This window comes from Tamandua tetradactyla, chromosome 4 (genome assembly GCF_023851605.1).
Source record: "Tamandua tetradactyla isolate mTamTet1 chromosome 4, mTamTet1.pri, whole genome shotgun sequence".
In the NCBI taxonomy this organism is placed as follows: Eukaryota; Metazoa; Chordata; class Mammalia; order Pilosa; family Myrmecophagidae; genus Tamandua; species Tamandua tetradactyla.
Window position 1 is genome coordinate 197,091,873 of NC_135330.1, and position 19,989 is coordinate 197,111,861.

General features: G+C 46.2%; 1 protein-coding gene across 9 annotated transcripts in view; it reads left to right on the forward strand.

Annotated features, from left to right (window-relative positions):
- FRY (FRY microtubule binding protein) overlaps positions 1-19,989 on the forward strand; it is a 396,935-nt gene that overhangs the window by 325,963 nt on the left and 50,983 nt on the right. For all 9 annotated transcript variants that reach the window (XM_077158984.1, XM_077158986.1, XM_077158985.1 and 6 more), the window contains 10 exons: positions 65-147; positions 7,786-7,936; positions 8,403-8,506; positions 9,207-9,392; positions 11,497-11,695; positions 13,064-13,185; positions 15,735-15,922; positions 16,984-17,078; positions 18,204-18,811; positions 19,710-19,807. In XM_077158984.1, coding sequence (XP_077015099.1) covers positions 65-147; positions 7,786-7,936; positions 8,403-8,506; positions 9,207-9,392; positions 11,497-11,695; positions 13,064-13,185; positions 15,735-15,922; positions 16,984-17,078; positions 18,204-18,811; positions 19,710-19,807 — 1,834 coding nt within the window. The remainder of the gene's footprint in view (positions 1-64; positions 148-7,785; positions 7,937-8,402; positions 8,507-9,206; positions 9,393-11,496; positions 11,696-13,063; positions 13,186-15,734; positions 15,923-16,983; positions 17,079-18,203; positions 18,812-19,709; positions 19,808-19,989) is intronic.

A 19,989-nucleotide genomic window follows, 5' to 3' on the forward strand; every position in this document is an offset into this window, starting at 1 on the left:
TATGAGTAGCAGCATGTGGAGCACACGTGTCACTCTCTCATGGCATCTGTCCTTGTGTTTGAAGGTTTGGCAATGTGATCCGGGCCCACACGCGCCTCGAGTCAAGATACAGCAATAGCTCTGGAGGGTCCTACGATGAGGATAAAAGTGAGTCACAACAGACGGCAGGGTTCGGGGGGATTGGGGATGGTCGGAGGATGGACAAGAGGTATTTTGAGAATGCCTGTTCTAATACTCCAAAGAGGCCCATAAGTATTAAACTTTAATCCAACAATGGAAACAAGCATAGAGTCACAATCTTTACAAAAAAATCTAAGCCATGGACAAATGGAGATTATAAAAATTAAACAAGTACCCATTCTCCTGTTTTTATATTCTTGGCATTTTTCCTTGGCAACACAGAATGAACAAGGCACGAGGAGGTCGGGAAAAGCCACCAATCAAATGTGGCCATTCAATTTTCCCGCCTGTCTTGGGAGTGGTTGTCAGCTTTAGGTTTTGTGACATTGAGTCTCCCAATGGCACAGCCTCAGTAGCCAAGTGAAAACCTCTCTGAGCTTGGAGATAGTTGTTACAGGAATGTCTTAGTACCTTGGGCATTTGAGCAAACTGAAAAGGTCAGTGCTCTCATTGATTTTGTTTAAACCCTGGAGGGAAATTCTGGAACAAAAAACACTCCCAGTTGCATTTAGGTGTGCTAAGGAAATCAGTTAGCTATCCTGTGGAACGTATTTTTCTATTTTTTTTGGAAAATATGAATTTGGTGATATTTCAGGAGTTAGGTTCATTGTGTAAAGCAGTACATAGGGCCTTCGTAATTGTTGCTCTGAATTATTTCTGGTTTTTTTGGGAAATGTGCAGAGTGGGGTAGAGCCAAGCAGTTCTTACGACACCGCTTTTCAGTTGCCCTTATCCTACTTCTTAATGCATAGATGCTTCTCCATCTTACAAGATGTAACGGCAGGCCCCTTGGGGGAAGGGTGAGAAGGGGGGAAATTCAACCTCCCTAAGTGGAGAATTCTTGATATTCTCACAAGCAGTGGGTACAACCAAAGCAATAAGCTGAGCCCCCAATCTTGGGGTTTGATCATATGAAACTTAACCCCGCAAAGGGTGGGTCAAACCTACTTAAAATTAGGCCTAAGAGTCACCCCCAAGAGAACCTCTTCTGTTGATCAGATGGGGCCTCTCTCTCTCAGCCAACACGACAGGCAAACTCACTGCCTCCCCCTCTCTATGTGGGATATGACTCCCAGGGGTGCAAACCTTCCTGGCAATATGGGACATAAATCCTAGAATGAGCTGGGACTCAGCACCAAGGTATTGAGAAAACCTTCTCGACCAAAAGGGGGAAGAGAGAAATGAGACAAAGTAAAGCGTCAATGGCTGAGAGATTCCAAACAGAGTCAACAGGTTATCCTGGAGATTATTCTTACGCATTAAATAGCTATCACTTTTTTAGTTAAGGCATAACAGAGATGCTGGATGTAACTGCCTGCAAATGTAAAGCTGTGTTCCAGTAGCCATGTTTCTTGAAGATGATTGTATAATGATATAGCTTTCACAATGTGACTGTGTGATTGTGAAAACCTTGTGTCTGATGCTCCTTTTATCTACCTTATGGACAGATAAGTAAAACATATGGATTAAAAATAAATAAATAATAGGGGGAACAAAAGTTAAAATAAATTTAGTAGATTGAAATGGTAGTGATTGATGAAAAGGAGCGGTAAGGGGTATGATATGTATGCATTTTTTTCTGTTTTCTTTTTATTTCTATTTCTGAATCGATACAAATGATCTAAGAAATGACCATGATGATGAATATACAACTATGTGATTAAAAAAAGAATGTTCACATTGTATGTTGATTGGTTTTATTAATAAAAAATTTTTTTAAAAAACGTGTTACGGCAGGAAGGGCTGGAGTTGTAACTGTCAGACTCTAACTTAGGTTCAGTCTTGGCTTCCTCCTAGGAGACTTTACAGCACAGCTGTCCCTGCAGGGTGAAATGAAGCTGCAGGTGTTTTCCTACCTTTCTGTGCCCCTTTGGGGCACGGTATTGTCTGAACCCTGAGTACTAGAATCCCAGGACCACAGAATATTATTTTAGCCAGAACCAGACTCTACTGATGAGGAGGGTGGTGCCTGGGGGTTCAAGCAACATCTGGTCACTATGGCAGTAGTTGGTGCCCCAAAATCTGAAGACAGAGGAATTGAACCACAGCGGGGTTCAGCACCCAATCCTGGCTTCTCTGGTATACCACACTCCACGCAAGGGCTTCACCTTGGGAGAGTGCTGAGCTTCGCCCAGTGGATGCCTTTAAAGTGTCTCTTTATTCTAGGTACAGAACACAGAATTTGGAAGAAATAGTATAATAAATAAAATAACGCTCATTTTGAAAATACATCTTTAGAGCCCTCTATATTAAAATCTCACGTCCCGTATATTCATTAAAACTGAATTTCAGTGGATGATTATAAATGAATGAGGCGATCCTGTGATTATAAAAACATCTCTGATGTTGGGGACAAGGAGAAGAAGAGGTAGGAGATGAATTCGGGTAAGGCGTAACAAGGAGTCTCCTGTCATGAAATGGCCTCTCCTTCACCTGGGAAGTCTGTGAATCTGTGATGCAGACAGCATTCGCATAGGAAGCTCCGGCCCGGGGTCTGAGTTGAGCTCGTCGCTGTGCTGTGCGTGGGCGCCGCCCTCCCCCAGCAGAGCAGTCAGAGCTCAGAGCCCCCAGTTTGGATCTGAGAGCCGCGTGCTAACCTTCTCATTACCAGAGAAAAAGGAAGCAGATGCTCATCCCCGGAAGTCCGTGAGTCGTACCCCAAGGTCCTCTTCGTGGAGCAGCCGCCTGTCAGGCAGGGGGCACTGCCCTGACCTCACGGCCGTGGGATCGGGCCTCGCCGTGCCCAGTGGCTGGGTCCAGCGCCGCCATTCTGGATGGGGTCTGGGCCCCAAAGGAGTAGAGGTGCAGCCCTGAGAGCGTGGCCCGCTGGATGGCCTCATCAAGGGGTGACTGTGCCCCCCAGAATTCCTCAGGGGTCAGCAGGAGAGCAACAGGGCCTAGGGGACGCCAACGCCTCAGTGCTCCGTACTCTGGGGTGATCTGTGAGGAGCTACATGCTGTCTCTTAGGGTATCTTAGTGTTAAAAACCTGCACCGCCTCCACTAAAAATGGACACGCAAATGGGTTTAGGCCTGGATCTGTGAGGTGGCTTTCTACCAATATTCTGTAAGCTTTTTTGTCAGAACTACTTAACATATCTGGATTATATTCAAAGGCTGCATGTTGAAGGAACTGACCCCATAACAGGGTTATCACTAGTTTAAATATCGGCCTATCTGAAGAAAACCTGTTTTCAGCCACGTTTACACTTCTCAGCACAGTTTTACTGATGGTATTTCTGCAAACATCACCAAAACAAAGAATAGTATATCCTTTCCTAACAGAAATCCGCAAGCGTGATTTTTTTTTTTTTTTTTTTTTTTAATTCTTCAAAACTCCCCCTTTCTTGTTCCTCTTGCAAGTTTCCCTGGAGTAGCTGGTTACTTAAAGCTGCGTTTTGCAGCTTAGCCCAGGCAGGTCCCCGAGAAGGTAATTTGCCAAAAGCGAGCCATTCTGTAGGCACTTTAGCAGTAGTCCGGACTAAGAGAAATGGCCGGCACACATGCTTTACACTTTTCCAGGCGAAAGCTATTTTGGCCAAGTTCATGGTCTAGAATCATGGGATTTTGTCCCTGTGTTGGACAGAACCTGCAAGCACTCTGGGAGACTCTGATCCTAGCTGCACCTCCCAAGGCCCATGTCCCAGGAGGGCCGGGCATCTTCATTCAGGCACCTGGTCTCGCCCCAAGCCTGCCCAGGGCCCACGTTCCAGCAAAGGGAGGCAGCTACTGCCAGCTCTGCAAACTGTCCAAGCTGGTGTTGCCACACTGGGCAGGACTGTACGATCAGCCATGGCTCACCACCTTTCAGACGCTCACCAAGAGAAACTGGATCTGTGCAAAATTACTTAAAGATGCTGTACTGTACCTTTCCTCTTGATACACTAAAACCTGTCCCACACCCAAATCAATAAGCCATGCCCTCGATCTTGAGGCTTACTCTTGGGAAGCTTATGCAGGTAGTAGAGAAGCTTAGACTACCTGTAGGCATGCCTAAGAGTTACTTCTGGAGGACCTCTGTGGTTGCTCAGATGTGGCCTCAGTCTCTCTAAGCCCAACTCTGCAAGTGAAATCATTGTCCTCCCCCCTACGTGGGACTTGACATCCAGGGTGAAAATCTCCGTGGTGACATGGAGAGGACTCCCAGGGATGAATCCAGATCTGGCACCATGGGGTCAACAATTCCATCCTGACCAAAAGAGGGGAAAGAAGTTGTAATTAATAAAATATCAGTGGCAGAGAGAATTCAAATAGAGTCAAACAGCTACACTGGAGGCCACTCTTACTCAAGCTTCAGGTAGAACTTGCTACCTATCATAACTTCCCAAACCCCAACCAAAACCATTCCTGCCAATCCTGAAGAACACCTAGGGCAGTATATAAGATTCCACAGGGGCTCAATGCACTAGAGTAATTTTCCAGAAACTTGCAACCTCCAGATGGGTCCCTGGTCCACTTAAGTCCTGAAACCTAGAGGGCCCAGCCTCTCCAGAACATCATATAGTTCCATCTCCCTACCCCATATTAGTGACAGACCCTTCCAGCATGAAAAAGTTAGAATGGCCATAGCCCAAATACCCCCTAAAGAGTGAGAGAAAGATCAAAGGTGATGATGGATTTGTATAGAGAAAGTAGGATTTAACAAACAATTTGATTGCTAAATCATTATATTGATATTTCTTTTAGTCTCTAGTATCTTAGAACAGCTAGAATAAAAACCTACAATTGTGGAATTGTAAACTCTGGAATCTGTTCTACAACTGATTGTTGCTATGTGCTTTGAAATTTATTGCTTTTATATATATATATGTGATTTTTCACACAAAAAAGAAAAAATCAATTGTGATGATAAAAAAATATTTATTCCTTCTAGCCTCCTATATTCTGAAGCAGCTAGAAGGAAAAATCTGAGAGTTTCATATGGTAGCACATGACAAACTCTGGGATCTGTCCTGTAACTACTTGTTAAAGAGTGCTTTGAAAACTATTGCTTTTTTCTTTCTTTGCTTTGTATTTATGTTATATTATACAATAAAAAAAAAGGTTAAGAAGAAAAAAGAACCCGTCGCAGCCTTAAGCCAGCATGTCTGAAGCTGTCGACCCGGACCGTGCCCTGTGACCCCCCCAGGGAATTGCGTGTCTGGAATGCCAGCGGCCCACCACGAGGGCATTATAAGAAATAACTCCGTGAAAGTTGCTGTGTTTAATTTAAAGACAGTATTAATGACATTCATTCATTCATTCATTCATTCAGAAAGCATTTAGGGGTCCCCCACTACGTGCCAGGCATTGTTCTAGGTGCTAGCTAAGTAGCAGTGAATAGATTATAGCTCCCGCTCTCTTGGGGCCTATACTGGGGTGGGGGGGGTGGCTCATACTGCAGGGAGAGAGGTGCAGATGGTGTCGGTGAGTTAGTGGCCTGAACCAGGGAAGAAAACTGAAGCAGGGGAGGGGATGGAGGGCGGTCAAGGAAACCCTGTGTGGTGAGGTGAAATTCAGGCAGAGGCCTTAGCAAAGCAAGGGAGCAATCCAGGCAGCTGCCCTGGAGGAGGTGCACCCAGCCATCAAGAGCAGTAGCCAGACAGGCCCTGAGGCTGGACCTGGAGTCAGGACAGCTGGAGTGGACCGAGCAGGGGTAGAGAGTAGGATGTGAGCCAGGAGAGCAGTGGAGAAACCTCGCAGAGCCTTGAAGACCGTCGTGTGGGTTCCGGGTAGAGAGGGAGGGGCATGATCTAACTTTGGTTTTAAAAGCATTGCTCTGCTGTGCTGTGGCGTGCACAGAACGGAGGGGCCAGGGGGAAGCAGGGAGACGGTGGGGAAGCTGTGGCAACAACCCCGGTGTCTTAGTGTCCCAGGGCTACTGTAGAATCACAGAAATCAAGTGCCCCACAGTTCTGGATGCTGGAAGTCAGGAATGCAGCTGTGGGCAGGGCCATGCTCCCGTGCGCCTGCTAGGGGGACCCTTCCCTGCCCCCGCCACCCTACTGGATGCTCCCTGCCCTCCTGGGTGTCCCCCGCCCTCTTGGGTGTCTTCTGCCCTCCTGGGTGCCCGCTGCCATCCTGGGTGTCTCCTGCCCTCCTGGGTGCCCGCTGCCCTCCTGGATGCCCCCTGCCCCCCTGGGTGTCTCCCGCCCTCCTGGGTGTCTCCTGCCCTCCTGGATGCCCCCTGCCCTCCTGGGTGCCTGCTGCCCTCCTGGATGCCCCCTGCCCTCCTGGATGCCTGCTGCCCTCCTGGATGCCCCCTGCCCTCCTGGGTGCCCCCTGCCCTCCTGGGTGCCCCCTGCCCTCCTGGGTGCCACCTGCTCTCCTGGGTGCCTGCCACCCTACTGGATGCCCCCTGCCCTCCTGGATGCCCCCTGCCCTCCTGGGTGCCCCCCGCCCTCCTGGGTGTCTCCTGCCCTCCTGGGTGCCCGTTGCCCTCCTGGGTGTCTCCTGCCCTCCTGGGTGCCACCTGCTCTCCTGGGTGCCTGCCACCCTACTGGATGCCCCCTGCCCTCCTGGGTGCCCCCCGCCCTCCTGGATGCCCCCTGCCCTCCTGGGTGCCCCCTGCCCTCCTGAGTATCCAGGCCCACATAGGCCGCCCTCAAGGTTTCTCCATCACAGCAACGTCCCTGTGCCTGGCTGTGCCTGTGCACCAAGTGTCTGCTCTAAGGACACCAGCCATCCTGGGTCAGGACCCTCTCCCCTCCAGTATGGCCTTGTCTTAACTAATTCCATCAGCGGCGACCGTATTTCCAAATCCGGGCAGGTGGGGCTGGGCCTGAGCACAGCTTTGCCGGGGACACAGATGAGCCCCCAGCTCCAGGCAGGAGGTGATGGTGGCTTAGCCAAGGCTCGCAGGGAGGAAGAAGGGGGAGAGCAGTCACATTCTGGATTTATTGTGAAGGGAGAGCTAGCTGTGTATGTTGGCGATGGCAAGTTCCTTCGCCTCAGTTTCCCCCTGTGAAGTGAGGACGATGACTGTTAGCATGTGGGATGCTCAGAACAGTGCCCAGGGTGGTGTGTATCCGGTGAGTCCTCACTGTCGGGCTTTTCCTTAGCAGTGCTGACCCCGTCGTCTCGTTACAGCTTGGGTGTGAGGCGTGGAGAGGAGTTAGGGAACTGGGGTTCCTGTCCTAGCAAACTGGAGCCTTGGGGTTGCATTTTGCTGGGACGGGGAAGCTTTGGAGGAAGGACAAGGTTTCCCAGTGATGGGAATTCCCCTAATTTAATATTTTTCTTTTTGCATATCTGTATTTTCCAATTGCTCAGTAATGAATAGCCATAAATTAGTTACCAAAAAGAGTAAGGGGCTGGGCAGTGCGACGGTGGCTCCGTGGCAGAATGCTCGTCTGCGGTGCCGGAGACCCGGGCTTGATTCCCAGAGCCTGCGCATCCCAAAAAAAAAAGTAAGGGGCTGAGCAAACCTAATCAAGTCATTGAAACCCAGTTGATAATATCATTCATAGTCACCAAATTTAATGGTTACAAAGTTGTTTTTACAAGCAAGAATTTGTAAGATTCTTTGTAAAAAGAACAAACACAAAAACCGGAAAACCACCAAATAGGGAAAGCAAGGATCTTCTCTCCCTGGCACTCAAGTGCGCCCTTCTCTCCCATCGTCCAGACGATCCGGTCTCCCCGTACATGGGCTGGCTGCTGACCATCGCCGAGACGAAGCAACCCCAGCCTCTCCCCATGCCCTGCACGGGGGGCTGCTGGGCGCCCCTGGTCGACTACCTCCCAGAAACCATCGCCCCCCGCGGGCCCCTCCACAGGTGAGCGGGAGCCAGACGGAGGGCTCAGCTGGGACCGGAGGAGCAGGAAGCCTCTCCCACGAGCGGTCAAGTGCAGTGGCCTTGTAGACCGAGGGGCCACGGGTCTGCCAGCCCTGGCATGTAGGCAGAGTCTGTCACATGGCCGCTGCCCAGCTGCCTTGTCACCCCTTAATGTGGTCTTGATGTGGATATGATGCTGCCATGCTCTCTGGTTGTAAGCCACAGAGGGACCCCGCCCCCTACTTCCCATCCTTATGGGCTCAGACCCCCCAGTGGCGACTAGATGCTCCGTTCTGTGATGAGCTCAGCTGGGGGGGCTTCTCCTTGCAGAGAGTTCTGTGACGTTCTGTGAAGTTACGCTCCACTTGCGTAACGCTTCAACCAGATTTAAGCACTGTGTTTAATGCTGCCAGTGTATTTCCATCCTCTGCAGAAGCAGCACTAATCTCCTCCTTTCGTCGATCAGGTGCAACATTGCTGTGATCTTTATGACCGAGATGGTGGTGGACCACAGCGTGAGGGAGGACTGGGCACTGCACCTGCCCCTGCTGCTGCATGCCGTCTTCCTGGGTGAGCTGGTCCGAGAGCAGGTTGAGCCGGGAGGGTAGTGGACGCCTGGACACAGCCATGTCTGGCTCCCCTCCTTTCCAAAATATTTTGCCTTTTCTGTTTCTCGTTGTCTTTCTGGGACAGCACCTCAGTTAGTCCAACGTTGTTGAAATGTAGATATTATGGCATCTCACTGATGCCACGTCTGTAAAGGTCCCCCAGAGTTGTTGGGCCATTTGAAGGTTTGGGCTAGAGGTGATAGATCTACAGCCATGGGGTATGGGGAGTGCACAGAGAGAAAACGCACAGAGCATAGAAGCCCAGCGACTGAATTTTAAAAAGATCCAAGTGGTAGAGCCCAAAATTTGGGAAAAGGAACCAGTCAAAGAGACTCAGAGAGTTCTGTTAGAGGAAGAGGAATAAAATGAGAATCTTTTAGTAATGGGGCAACCCAAGGAAGAGAGCCCTGGAAGAGGACGGCGTGCCAGCCACGTCAGGTGCTCTGGAGGGGCCCATCCATCAGCTATAGAACATTTGAGTTAAGGAAGAAAACATTATTTTTCCTAAGTTCAACTTCTTTGTATCAGTAATGCAATAACAAAGAAAGCTAAACTTTTTTTTTAACATGTTCCTCTTGGATATCTTGGAATCCTGACTGTCCCTGGAATGTAAACCAGCTTCAGCTATGTTTATACTGAGAGATTCCTCCGTCTCTTCCCAGGTTTGGACCATTACCGTCCTGAAGTCTTTGAACACAGCAAAAAACTGCTCCTCCACCTCTTGATCGCCCTGTCTTGCAACAGCAACTTCCACTCCATTGCCTCCGTGCTCCTCCAGACTCGGGAGATGAGCGGAGCCAAGACGCTCACGGTGCAGCCCGCTTATCAGCCTGAATACCTGTACACAGGTAACCGGGGAGGGTGGCAGAGCTCCCAAAGCAGAGTCACAGGTGCGCACGCAAGGCAGCAGCGGAAACCAAGTGAACTCCTCCAAAGCACTTGCCTCCCGCTTTCCAAGTGATAAAGTAACAGCACAAGAAATGTGCACAATCCCATTCGAAGTCAGCTTGCCTCTTAAAGGCCGCCTTCATTATTGAGGGTGTTTACATCCATCTTCCCTGTTGTGACAATTGCTGCTCCCAGTGAACGTACCAAAGCAGCCACAAGTCGAGAGTCACTGGCCAAGAGCATTGCGGTAGGAGAGGGCGGGAGGGAAAGCGTCCCCACTGCCTTGACAGCAAAGGGCCAGATTTGGCTCCTGTGTCCATCCTGGTTCCCTGAAGGGGTTTTCGCTTTGCTGATGATAGACGTTTTCTAGAAGTCGCCATTGTGGGGAAGGGCTTGTAAATCACCACTGCTGTCTGGAAACCAAACATTTCTTTTTAGAAATGGGAAATAGAGGCATTCACTATTTCAAAGAAATTACTTTACAGTGTCAAGCTATTTCTAGAAACTTTCCCACAAGGCTTGACTAGTGGCTTTTCTTTAGAATAAAAATATTAAGGTGATAGCAAAGACTGCCAATTAACGGAGTTCGAGGGGTACTTTTTTACTTAATTATTTCTTCCATTCCTGTGACGTTGCATAAGTCACCACGTGCTTTCTTCATTACTCCGATAAGGCGGTACCTTTTCTTGGTCACTGAGCTCAGCACTGTTTTGTCTCCTGACTGACTGACATATTTCTTGGGAAGCAGATATGAAGTCATTGTTAACTCTGAGAATTAAGGACGGCTGACCTCAGTTTCAGCTCTTTGTTTTGAACCAAGGCTACATGTAATTGAAAATAACCCACCACTAGCCTCTCACAGAGGCTCTCACTTGACTAGCGATGCCCAAATTAAAAGGATCTGAAGACGATCCTGACTCCTGAGGATAAGCCCCATTTCTTAATTCTCAGCCTGAGGCTGAGAAAATCCGAATAGCAGAAATGTTGTGATTCTCTGAGTGCATCAGTTTTGCGTTTCTTACACCACCAGTGCTGTGTGTGCTTTAGAGGAGGGATTTACTACGTATATAAATAAATATCATCTTGCTCTGTAAGCAAGACAAACAACAAAGAGCTAAGATGACTGGATTTACAGGATATATTGAGCAGTCATTCAAAGGGTTTGAAAGTCTTAATGTTCCCATGTTATAAATTTATAGAGCGCCTCGTATCAATGACAGCTGCTTTCAAATCCACACTAGACACCCGTGTGATAGGAATTGTCCTCGCCTCTCGTAATAGAAAACTGGAGTTTATAAGCTCTCTGATCTCACATAGTAAGTGGCAGAGATGATACACAGACCCAGGGTTCCTCACTCCAAATTCAATATATCCGCCAGATTCGCCACAACTCTTAACTCCTTATGATTATAAATCGGGGGAAAGAGACACTCAAGTTCATAAATTTTCAGTTCAGTGACATACCCAGAGATGTGTCATGTTAATCAAATATGTAGAGAAAAAAACCTAGCATTTGCTTGTACCAATTTCCTTAAATACTATGAGGTGTACTTTATTAAGCGATATTAATACACACATAAAAGACAAGTTTCTGAGCACATTTACTCAGAAACATTACATATAACTTACTCATACGGCATTAAGTGACTGATATCCTCAAAAACATTATCATTTCACATGTTGAAATAGTCTCACGCCCAGGAACCACTTACAGACAGCTTAGGCAGGTGAAGATGTATACCTGAACTGTCCTTCAGCCCACGTGCCCGCACACACACACGCACACATGCATGCACGTGCACACATGCACACACGAATACACACACACCGCTTCTTTTGCAGAAAGCAACAACTGGAACTCCAGAGTAGAAACCAGCAGAGCGGAAGGGGCTGGAGCACGCGCTGGCCGACGTGGCTCTGAGCTGGTTCCAAGGCGAGGAAGGGGGGCTGTCTCGTTCACCCATAGCCATAGCGCAAATCAAGTGTGTTCTCCAGAGAAACATCCAGGGCCGCGGGCCTCCACAGGCTGGTCTCAGCCCCACCTTGACCGCCCTCTCCCTGCAGGTGGTTTTGACTTCCTGCGGGAGGACCAGGGCTCCCCAGTGCCAGACTCGGGCCTTAGCTCCAGCTCCACGTCCTCCAGCATCAGCCTTGGGGGCAGCAGTGGGAACCTCCCGCAGATGGCCCAAGAGGCAGATGATGTGGGCACAGCTGCCGAGACGGACGAGAAGGCCAACAAACTCATTGAGTTTCTGACCACCAGGTAACGCAGGGCTGTAGCCAGGTGGCCATTTCCAGATTGGTCCTTTGGAAAAGCACCAATTCTTCAGACCACACAGATGGACGAGTGACCCCAGAGTTCGGACAGAGTCCTGTGTGTCTCTTCCAAATTGCACCCACTGGGGTCTGTGTGCAGGGCAGACCCTGGTAGAAGTTGGCTGAGGTCCCGCTGCTGTCCCAGGGGACGGGCAGGGTTCGTATGTGGCCCCCACATGGCACATGGGGCAGGCAACCAGCACCCCGTGGTCAGCCTGCTGTGACCATCTGTCAGGGCTGCCCGAATCTGGGGGTTCTGAGACCTGACAGAGAACATCACTCTGGAAACCGAGGCCAAGAGCCATGGTCCACCCAGGGGCAGCTGCTGAGGGGTCCCCAGTCTGTTCCTCAAGCCCAAAGGGTCATTTAAAAGTAGAAGGCAGAAACCAGAAACAATAGGTTGCAGGACAGGAAACAAATCAAACTAACAACACATCAAAAGCAGACCAGCTGTGGGCGATGCTGCTTTGTCAGGCCCCCTGGGTCTTCTAGTCCATCACTTAGGGAGGACGGCTTCCACTCCCAGCACCCGGGGCCCAGAGTTCGTGTAAAGCACGCCTGTCTACAACAGGGCATGCTCTCTGCTCCCAGTGAGTTTTGCCGTGGGTGTCCAGTGGGTGTATGTGTTATCTTGATCTCACATGATTTCTTTTCAACCCCAAAAGAGCGCTTTCTTGCTCGGTTAGTGGCTCAGCGTGTCCCCACAGCTCTCAGCTCAATCAGGAATGAGTGAGAAGGAATCTTGGGTGGAGCTGACAGGGCCGCCACCCCCCCACCACCACCACATGCACTTCAGAGGCCTGGGTGTCCCAGGGCGGGTGGATGAGCACCCCACACCCCCTCTGCCCCCATGCCCCACCCATCAGTTCTGCCCCCTGGCTCTGGGTGGGAAGGTGGAGGCTCAGCCTTCTGTTCAGTTCTCAGCTTAAATAAGGGGTCCTCATAAAAGCCTTATCCCTTCAAATGCTAAGATGTGCAGATCTCGTCCATGTCTAAATCTATATTTTATGTAGCATTATGTATCATTTTGCTGAAACAAACACTTAGGGAAGCACCTGTTCTATGCCAAGTACTATTCTGGTGAATTGAGAAGGTTTTGATTTTGTCAGTAAATTCCATTTAACACATGAGAAGAAGGTATGCCTCTGTAAGTTAGTTTGAGCTGTTTTGAGTATGCTGTTAAGCTTTACAAGACCTAAGTCTACCCCAAAATTAATTAGTAAAATATATCACACTTCTAGAGTTAGAAGTGCTTGTATGGTTTTTAAACTGCAAGACGATAGTCTTATTCCTGACCTCGTCTGTTCTGTTTTAGGGCATTTGGTCCACTTTGGTGCCATGAAGACATCACACCCAAAAATCAAAATTCAAAGAGTGCTGAGCAGCTCACTAATTTTCTACGTCATGTTGTCTCCGTATTTAAAGATTCCAAATCAGGTACTTCATCCTGTCCCCACCTTCAGCATTTTTCCGTAACGGAGCTCACTGTTCCTGGGTGACCGCACGCCTAGTGTAAATGGACCTGACACTGTGCAGTGACAGCGTAGGCACGTTATTAGGGGAGTTTCTGGCACGGATTTTTTTTATGCTGCCTAACTGAATAATAGTTAATGCCATAGATATTTGCATTATGCTCTGTTAAATAATTTCCCCAGGGTCACTGGTTCTCCTTCCTTCATTTACCTTACTAGAGTTAAACTGTGCTCCTAGGATTAATTTTATTCAAAGAAGGCTGTGAAAAATAAATCTCACTAATTGACTGTCATCAGACTCAAGTGTGAAAAATGGCCAGCCTTGTACGCTGGTTTGAAAAACAACAGAACTTGCGATAAAATGTTTTTGGCTTTGGAAGTGTCTGCTAATCGTTCATTTCCAGGGCCTGTACGGTAGCCTGTGTGAATGAGTGTTCAGAATTATGCACTCATCTGATTCCTGTGTAGATATGGTGGCATCAGAATTTGCTCTCAGCTGAATTCCTTTTATATCCAGTGCAGCCTGGGCTGATTTGTGTGTGAATTCCTCAGCATGATGGAAAAGCTCTCCTCTCTTCCTTTCTTCACATACCAGCCTAGAAGTATTAAATCTGGCTTGCCCACTTTCCCAGCTGCTCAGAGAATTAGTATATTTCACAGTTTGAAACACTTCGGATTAACCACATCTCTCTTCATTATCATAGAATACTTACTAAATATATATATACTGAAAGCTGAAATGGGAAAGTCATTCAGAGATAGGAGGGCCATTTATTGTTTGGTGTTTCTCCTTTGGACTTTCTTGAAATAGAGAGCCCTCTTAGGCGGATATTTTCCTGCACTTAAAAAGCGCTTCATGATTGAACACAAGTCAAAGGGAGAAATCCATTCTCTGTGCACAATTTATTTGTCTAAAACCCTTAGTTGTATGAAGATAATTAAAAATGGGAAAATATATGAATACCTTATCCTGTATTCTCGGGGTGCTGCAGGATGCTGAGAATCTAAGTCTTTTCACACCTTGCTGAGCTATTTTTACCCGCTATGATGCACTGCTGTGGGTCTGTTCCCACTACCGCACATTAAAATGTATTCCTAGAAACACTTGTTTCAGTCAGGGAGGCATAGCTGTCATAGCAAACAGCCCCCAAAAGCTCAAAGTATTAACCCAGTAGAAGGTTTCCCTGGCTCATGTGGCAGGCAGCCTTCCACATCTGCTTCAGCTTGTGACCCACCATCCCCTGGGTTCAAAGACCTCCAGCTAACCAGGAGAAGCAGAGCACGTGTGGAGGAGTAGCTGCTGCAGAGGAGTAGCTGGGACGCATCTAGAAGCCCGGCTTTGCTGCGCTGTCCTGTGCTCCCTCCCACCTGCCCCCAGCCAGAGCCCAGGCATGCTCACCCCTCCCTGCAGGGAAGCCTGGGAGATGTGAGCCCCAGATAGCGATTCCCAAAGGACATGGCACAGGAGCGGTAGAGTTCAGAGTCCCGTTAGGACAGTCCCACCCTTCAGGTTCCTTGACTTTGTTCATGGCCAGAAACCCACTCCCACATATAAAAGAGTGTAAGTAGGAAAATGTGTTTCGATAAACAATAGAAAGACACAAGAAAAGAAAACTTTTTAGAAACAGCATCCTTTCATAAGTTGTAAACTGCCTCTATGGATTTAATCCTCTATTTACCTCTCTGAACATGCCTAAATCCGTTTTCCAGGACCCTCTATAGGCTCTGCAGGGACCTGTCGTACATAGTCTGCGTGTGCCCAGATCCGAGGGCCACAGCCTCTGTGAGCGGTGGCATTGGCTTATCCCTCCTGGTGACACCCAGATGAGCCAACCAACTGCCGTTTCCACTGGGTTTTCTGACCTTCAGGGTCTGGTTCTCTATCTGCGGAGATGTACAGAAAGTGTACAGCTTAATGACCCAGCATTCAAGCTGGACTTTACCTTACATCTCCATTTCTGTCTGATCAAATGGTTTTCTCATGACTGAGAGGCCTTAAAGCTATTGGAAGAGCACCTCTTCTGATGTATGCAACCTACTCTCAAAGATTAGAAAATTTATAGATAGGTAGACAGATAGATACATAGAGAGAGAATGCTCTAACAAATGTGGCAAAATATTAAAAGTTGGCAAATTCAGGTGTCTGGGTAGAGAGTATATTGCATTTCTCTATAATATTTTTAAATTATGTTTGTAACTTTCCCATAAGTTTGAAATTATTTCAAAAGAAAAAGTTTAAAAAAAAAAAGAGAAAGAAAAAGAAATAAACTCATAGAGGAAAATGAGTTTCTTTCCCAGATCACAAAGCCAGGACCATGTCTCCAAGCTTGTGCTTGTTACACTATGCCATGCCTCCCTAGAATATATTCAAATTTTGTTTTTATTTTTAAATGATTAATTTTTAAGAAAGTACAAACAGCAGGTTACTCTGTCCAGGTAGTCTATTTTAAAGGGTAGCTTTGATTCCCCAGCATCCGGTGCATTCCGAGGCTGACCTGGCCACTTCTCGCCTAGGTTTCCATCTGGAGCAGCACTTGAGTGAAGTTGCCCTGCAGACCGCCCTGGCCAGCTCTTCGAGGCACTACGCCGGGAGGTCCTTCCAGATATTCAGGGCCCTCAAGCAGCCTCTGTCAGCCCATGCCCTGTCTGACCTTCTCTCAAGATTAGTGGAGGTGATCGGAGAACATGGAGATGAGATTCAGGTACAGAAGGAAAGACAAAGGGACTCAGCCTTCTCTCTGTTTCGGATATGACCAGCTAACAGTTTTCATTGCTTCTATCTCTTGCTAATTATTCCAGCTGTTTGGATATGTGCAATTTATAAAAATGTGCTTTAAGGTTGACTTTATATTTACAGAAATCACTTCGAGGAGCATTGTCTGGAAATTGCTAGCATTGTCTGGAATTCTAGAAGATCCTACCTGTTTTACTCAAGCTGACAACTGAAAATCCTTTGGCAACTCCCCATTTGTTATTCTTGTTGTTGGTTTTTGGTTTGTGTTTCAGAGATGGCGGGGTGGGCGGAGAGGTTGTTATGTATTGTCTTGGTTTTTGCCACCAGCACAGGATGCCGTTGTCCTGTTTCCTGACCCGGACCAGGGCTCTACACCGTACCTGTGCACAGCACCTGCACTCTCCATGGGCAGCCTTCAGGAGAAGAGCTAAGGAAAGACCCTGAAGGCCGAGCCCTGAGACTGGGGAGCTGGGCAGGTTCAAAGTCAAGGGCATTGAATTTTCATAGGGGCAATTAAAATAGGAACAAGCTTTGTGGCTTGGACCAAGCCCCTCTTCTCCATAAAAGATGTTCCCGCACAGGAGGACACCTGCACGCCTGTGGCCCTTAGCTTCTCCTCCTCTTTCCAGCCATGGAAGGTGCTGGTAGAAACGCCACCGAGCCATGGCCCTCCCACACTCCCTCTCTTCAGCTCTGTCTTCGGTCATCCGCTCTCTATTCCAAGTACCCACCATTCCCCTCAGTGGCCATGCTTGCTGCCAAAGGCCTCACCCCTCCCTGCTCTGTTGAGGACCTTGGACCAGGGACATACTAGGTCCTTATGTGTATCTGCTGCTGCTACACCATCTGAATTTCCCAGTGGTCCTTACAGATTCTTTTCATATTTCAGTAAATTAGAACAGTAATGATTGTCTAGTTTTCAGTGATATTAATACTGTGTGAATAAAGTTTGCTTTACTTAAATGTATCTTCAGGAAGTTAAGAGTAGTTATAAGAAGTAATAAACTTGTTGGTTTTGTGTGTTTGCAGGGTTATGTAATGGAAGCACTGCTGACCTTGGAAGCGGCTGTGGATAATTTGTCAGACTGCTTAAAGAACAGCGATCTCTTAACAGTTTTATCTCGGTGAGCATTTGCTCAATGACATTTGAAAACAAGTATACACTACTGAATATTTAAAATATACCTGTACTTTGAACAATGTCCAAAGAACAAACATAATTTTTTAAGATTATTTATGACATGAGAAAGTATTTACTTTCTTAAGGGAAAAGGAAGGTACAAATACACACAGATTATATGCATATTTTAAATGCCAGTAGCATAGACTCCAAAGTGTTATCTCTAGATGATATCAGTATTGATGATTTCTAATTTCCTTCTTAATAGCCTAGAATTTTTTCAAATTTTATATAATAATTATCCTACTTGTTACATTGGTAAACAGAAACCAAAAATAATTTTTTAATTAAATAAGTATAAAACTCATCTGCACCATCGCTATAAAAACTGTTTAAATAAATGTTGACTTTAATAACTTACTTTGTGATCTTTCTCTTTTTTTTTTTCTCCTCCCAGTGTTTAATAGCCCATTTCATGACTCTATATTCTGCTTGTGTAATTGGGCTCATCTTGCCTGAAATCCAGTCAAAAATGTTATCTTTGTCCAATTGGACCTTGTTCCTATTTTAATTGCCCCTATGAAAATTCAAACAAAAAGTAAATGTAAATTCAGCAACCTTAAAGGCCACCTGCTAATTTCTTCAGACTTTCAATTAGTGAAGTCAGTATTTGGGTTTTGTTTTGGTTTTGTTGGTGAGAAAGAAATTAATAGAAAATGGTATTCTTCAAGAACGAGTTTCCCTCCCTCTATTGTTCTTCAGTGCACTTGAAAGGACTGGATTTTCCCCAAAGTGTGTTGACAGTCTGATGAATGTTTTCTTCCTTTCTTGCTTACTTCCTTCTACCCTTCTTTCCTTTCTTTCTTTCTTTCTCTCACTCTGTTACATGACAAAATCCTGCTGATTTCTTTTTTATTTTATATATATATTTTTTTGTTATATATATATATATATATATATATATATATATATATATATATATTGAGAAGTTACAGAAAAGTCATGCAGAAAATATAGAATTCCCATATACTATCCCTATTATTAACATCTTGCATTAGTGTGGTACCTTTGTTATAACTGAATGAAAGAATATTATTAAAATTGGAACTTATTTATTTTTTATACCCAGCTCATCATCACCAGATTTAAGCACTAGTGCAAAACTAACAGCAAGCAGAAAGAGCACAGGACAGCTAAATGTGAACCCTGGAACTGCTGGAGGCAATACAACTACTGCAGAACGTAGCCGGCATCAGAGAAGCTTCTCTGTACCCAAGAAGTTTGGTGTTGTAGACCGATCTTCAGACCCACCTCGAAGTGCTACACTGGACAGAATTCAGGCTTGTACCCAACAAGGACTCTCGCCCAAAACAAGAAGCTCATCTTCCTTAAAGGACAGCCTCACTGACCCATCCCACATAAACCACCCAACCAACCTGTTGGCCACCATCTTCTGGGTAACAGTGGCCTTGATGGAGTCCGATTTTGAGTTTGAATACCTAATGGCCTTAAGGCTGTTGAATAGACTACTGGCTCATATGCCACTTGACAAAGCTGAGAACCGAGAAAAACTTGAGAAACTCCAGGCACAGCTTAAGTGGGCTGACTTCTCAGGGTTGCAGCAGCTGCTGCTGAAAGGATTCACATCTCTCACCACCACAGACCTTACTCTGCAACTTTTCAGTTTGCTGACACCAGTGTCCAAAGTTTCCATGGTGGATTCATCCCAGGCTATTGGTAAAGCCAACACTGCTTGCTCTCTTATCAGTCCTGGTGATTGGTGCATTAATGTTTAGTGTAATAAGAAAATGTGTACTTACTGTTTTTAACAATTCTGTTTTTTTTAATTCTATATTGTGTAAGTATTAATTCTATATTGTGTAAGTATTCTATATTGTGTAAGTATTAACTATTTATATCATAGGAGATATTTTAAAGATAATGGCATAAAGGGGGAAGGTATTCATTTCTTCATGCTTTCAAGATCAAATGGCAGCTATGGTTAGTTCATTCCCCTGACCTAAAATAGACAGATTTTCCCTTGTTTCTTAGTTCCCAAATATTTTATTTTTCGTTGCTTTCCTTTCCTCCTTGAAAATTCTCTTGGTTTCCTATTTTTTTAATGAAACCAAATCAACAAACCAGATTTTTAATGCCATGACATGTGACCTAGATTTCCTTTCTTGAAGTTAAAGCTTATGCCGTGATGCTAAGGCTTTCATGCTCATTTGAAAATCTTTTCAATTACATGGGTAAGACCAAAAATTGGTTGGCCTATTTCCTATCATACCATCTTTTCTTAAACAGGTATTTGAGAAATAATTTTAACCTAGAGCTTCAGCTCATTTTGATCTGCTTTTTTTTTTATTTCTGTGCCAACTCACCTTAATTCACAGAGTCCTCAACAAGAAACCTACTGTTTCCTAGAATTACAAATCTTCTTCAGTGCCTCCTTTGAAACTGTTGTCTTGGGGTTTTAAATTTTTCCTGGATTTGTGCTAGGCCATGGTAAAGCTATTTCATGAAGACTCCTTTTACATACCCTCAGAATAAAATCTGTAACATGCCTTCTCAATGTTAGCAGTTAAAATGCACCTTATATGCAGCTATTTCCTTTGTATCTTCTTTAATCTAGGGTTTCCACTGAATGTCTTGTGTCTCCTGCCCCAGCTAATTCAACATTTTGAAAATCCCAATCAGTTCTGTAAGGACATAGCCGAGAGGATTGCTCAGGTATGTGTCCCAGTTTCACACTCAGGCAGAGGTTCATAAAACTTCAGGAAAGCATGAGGTCAGACAGAATTTCTAGGCCCAGAGAGGGCAACGATTTTCACAAAATCTGAAAATAATAACTGATCTCAATAATATTGTACATTTCTGGGTGGCCAATGCAGAGTGTCCTTTTCGGTTTCATT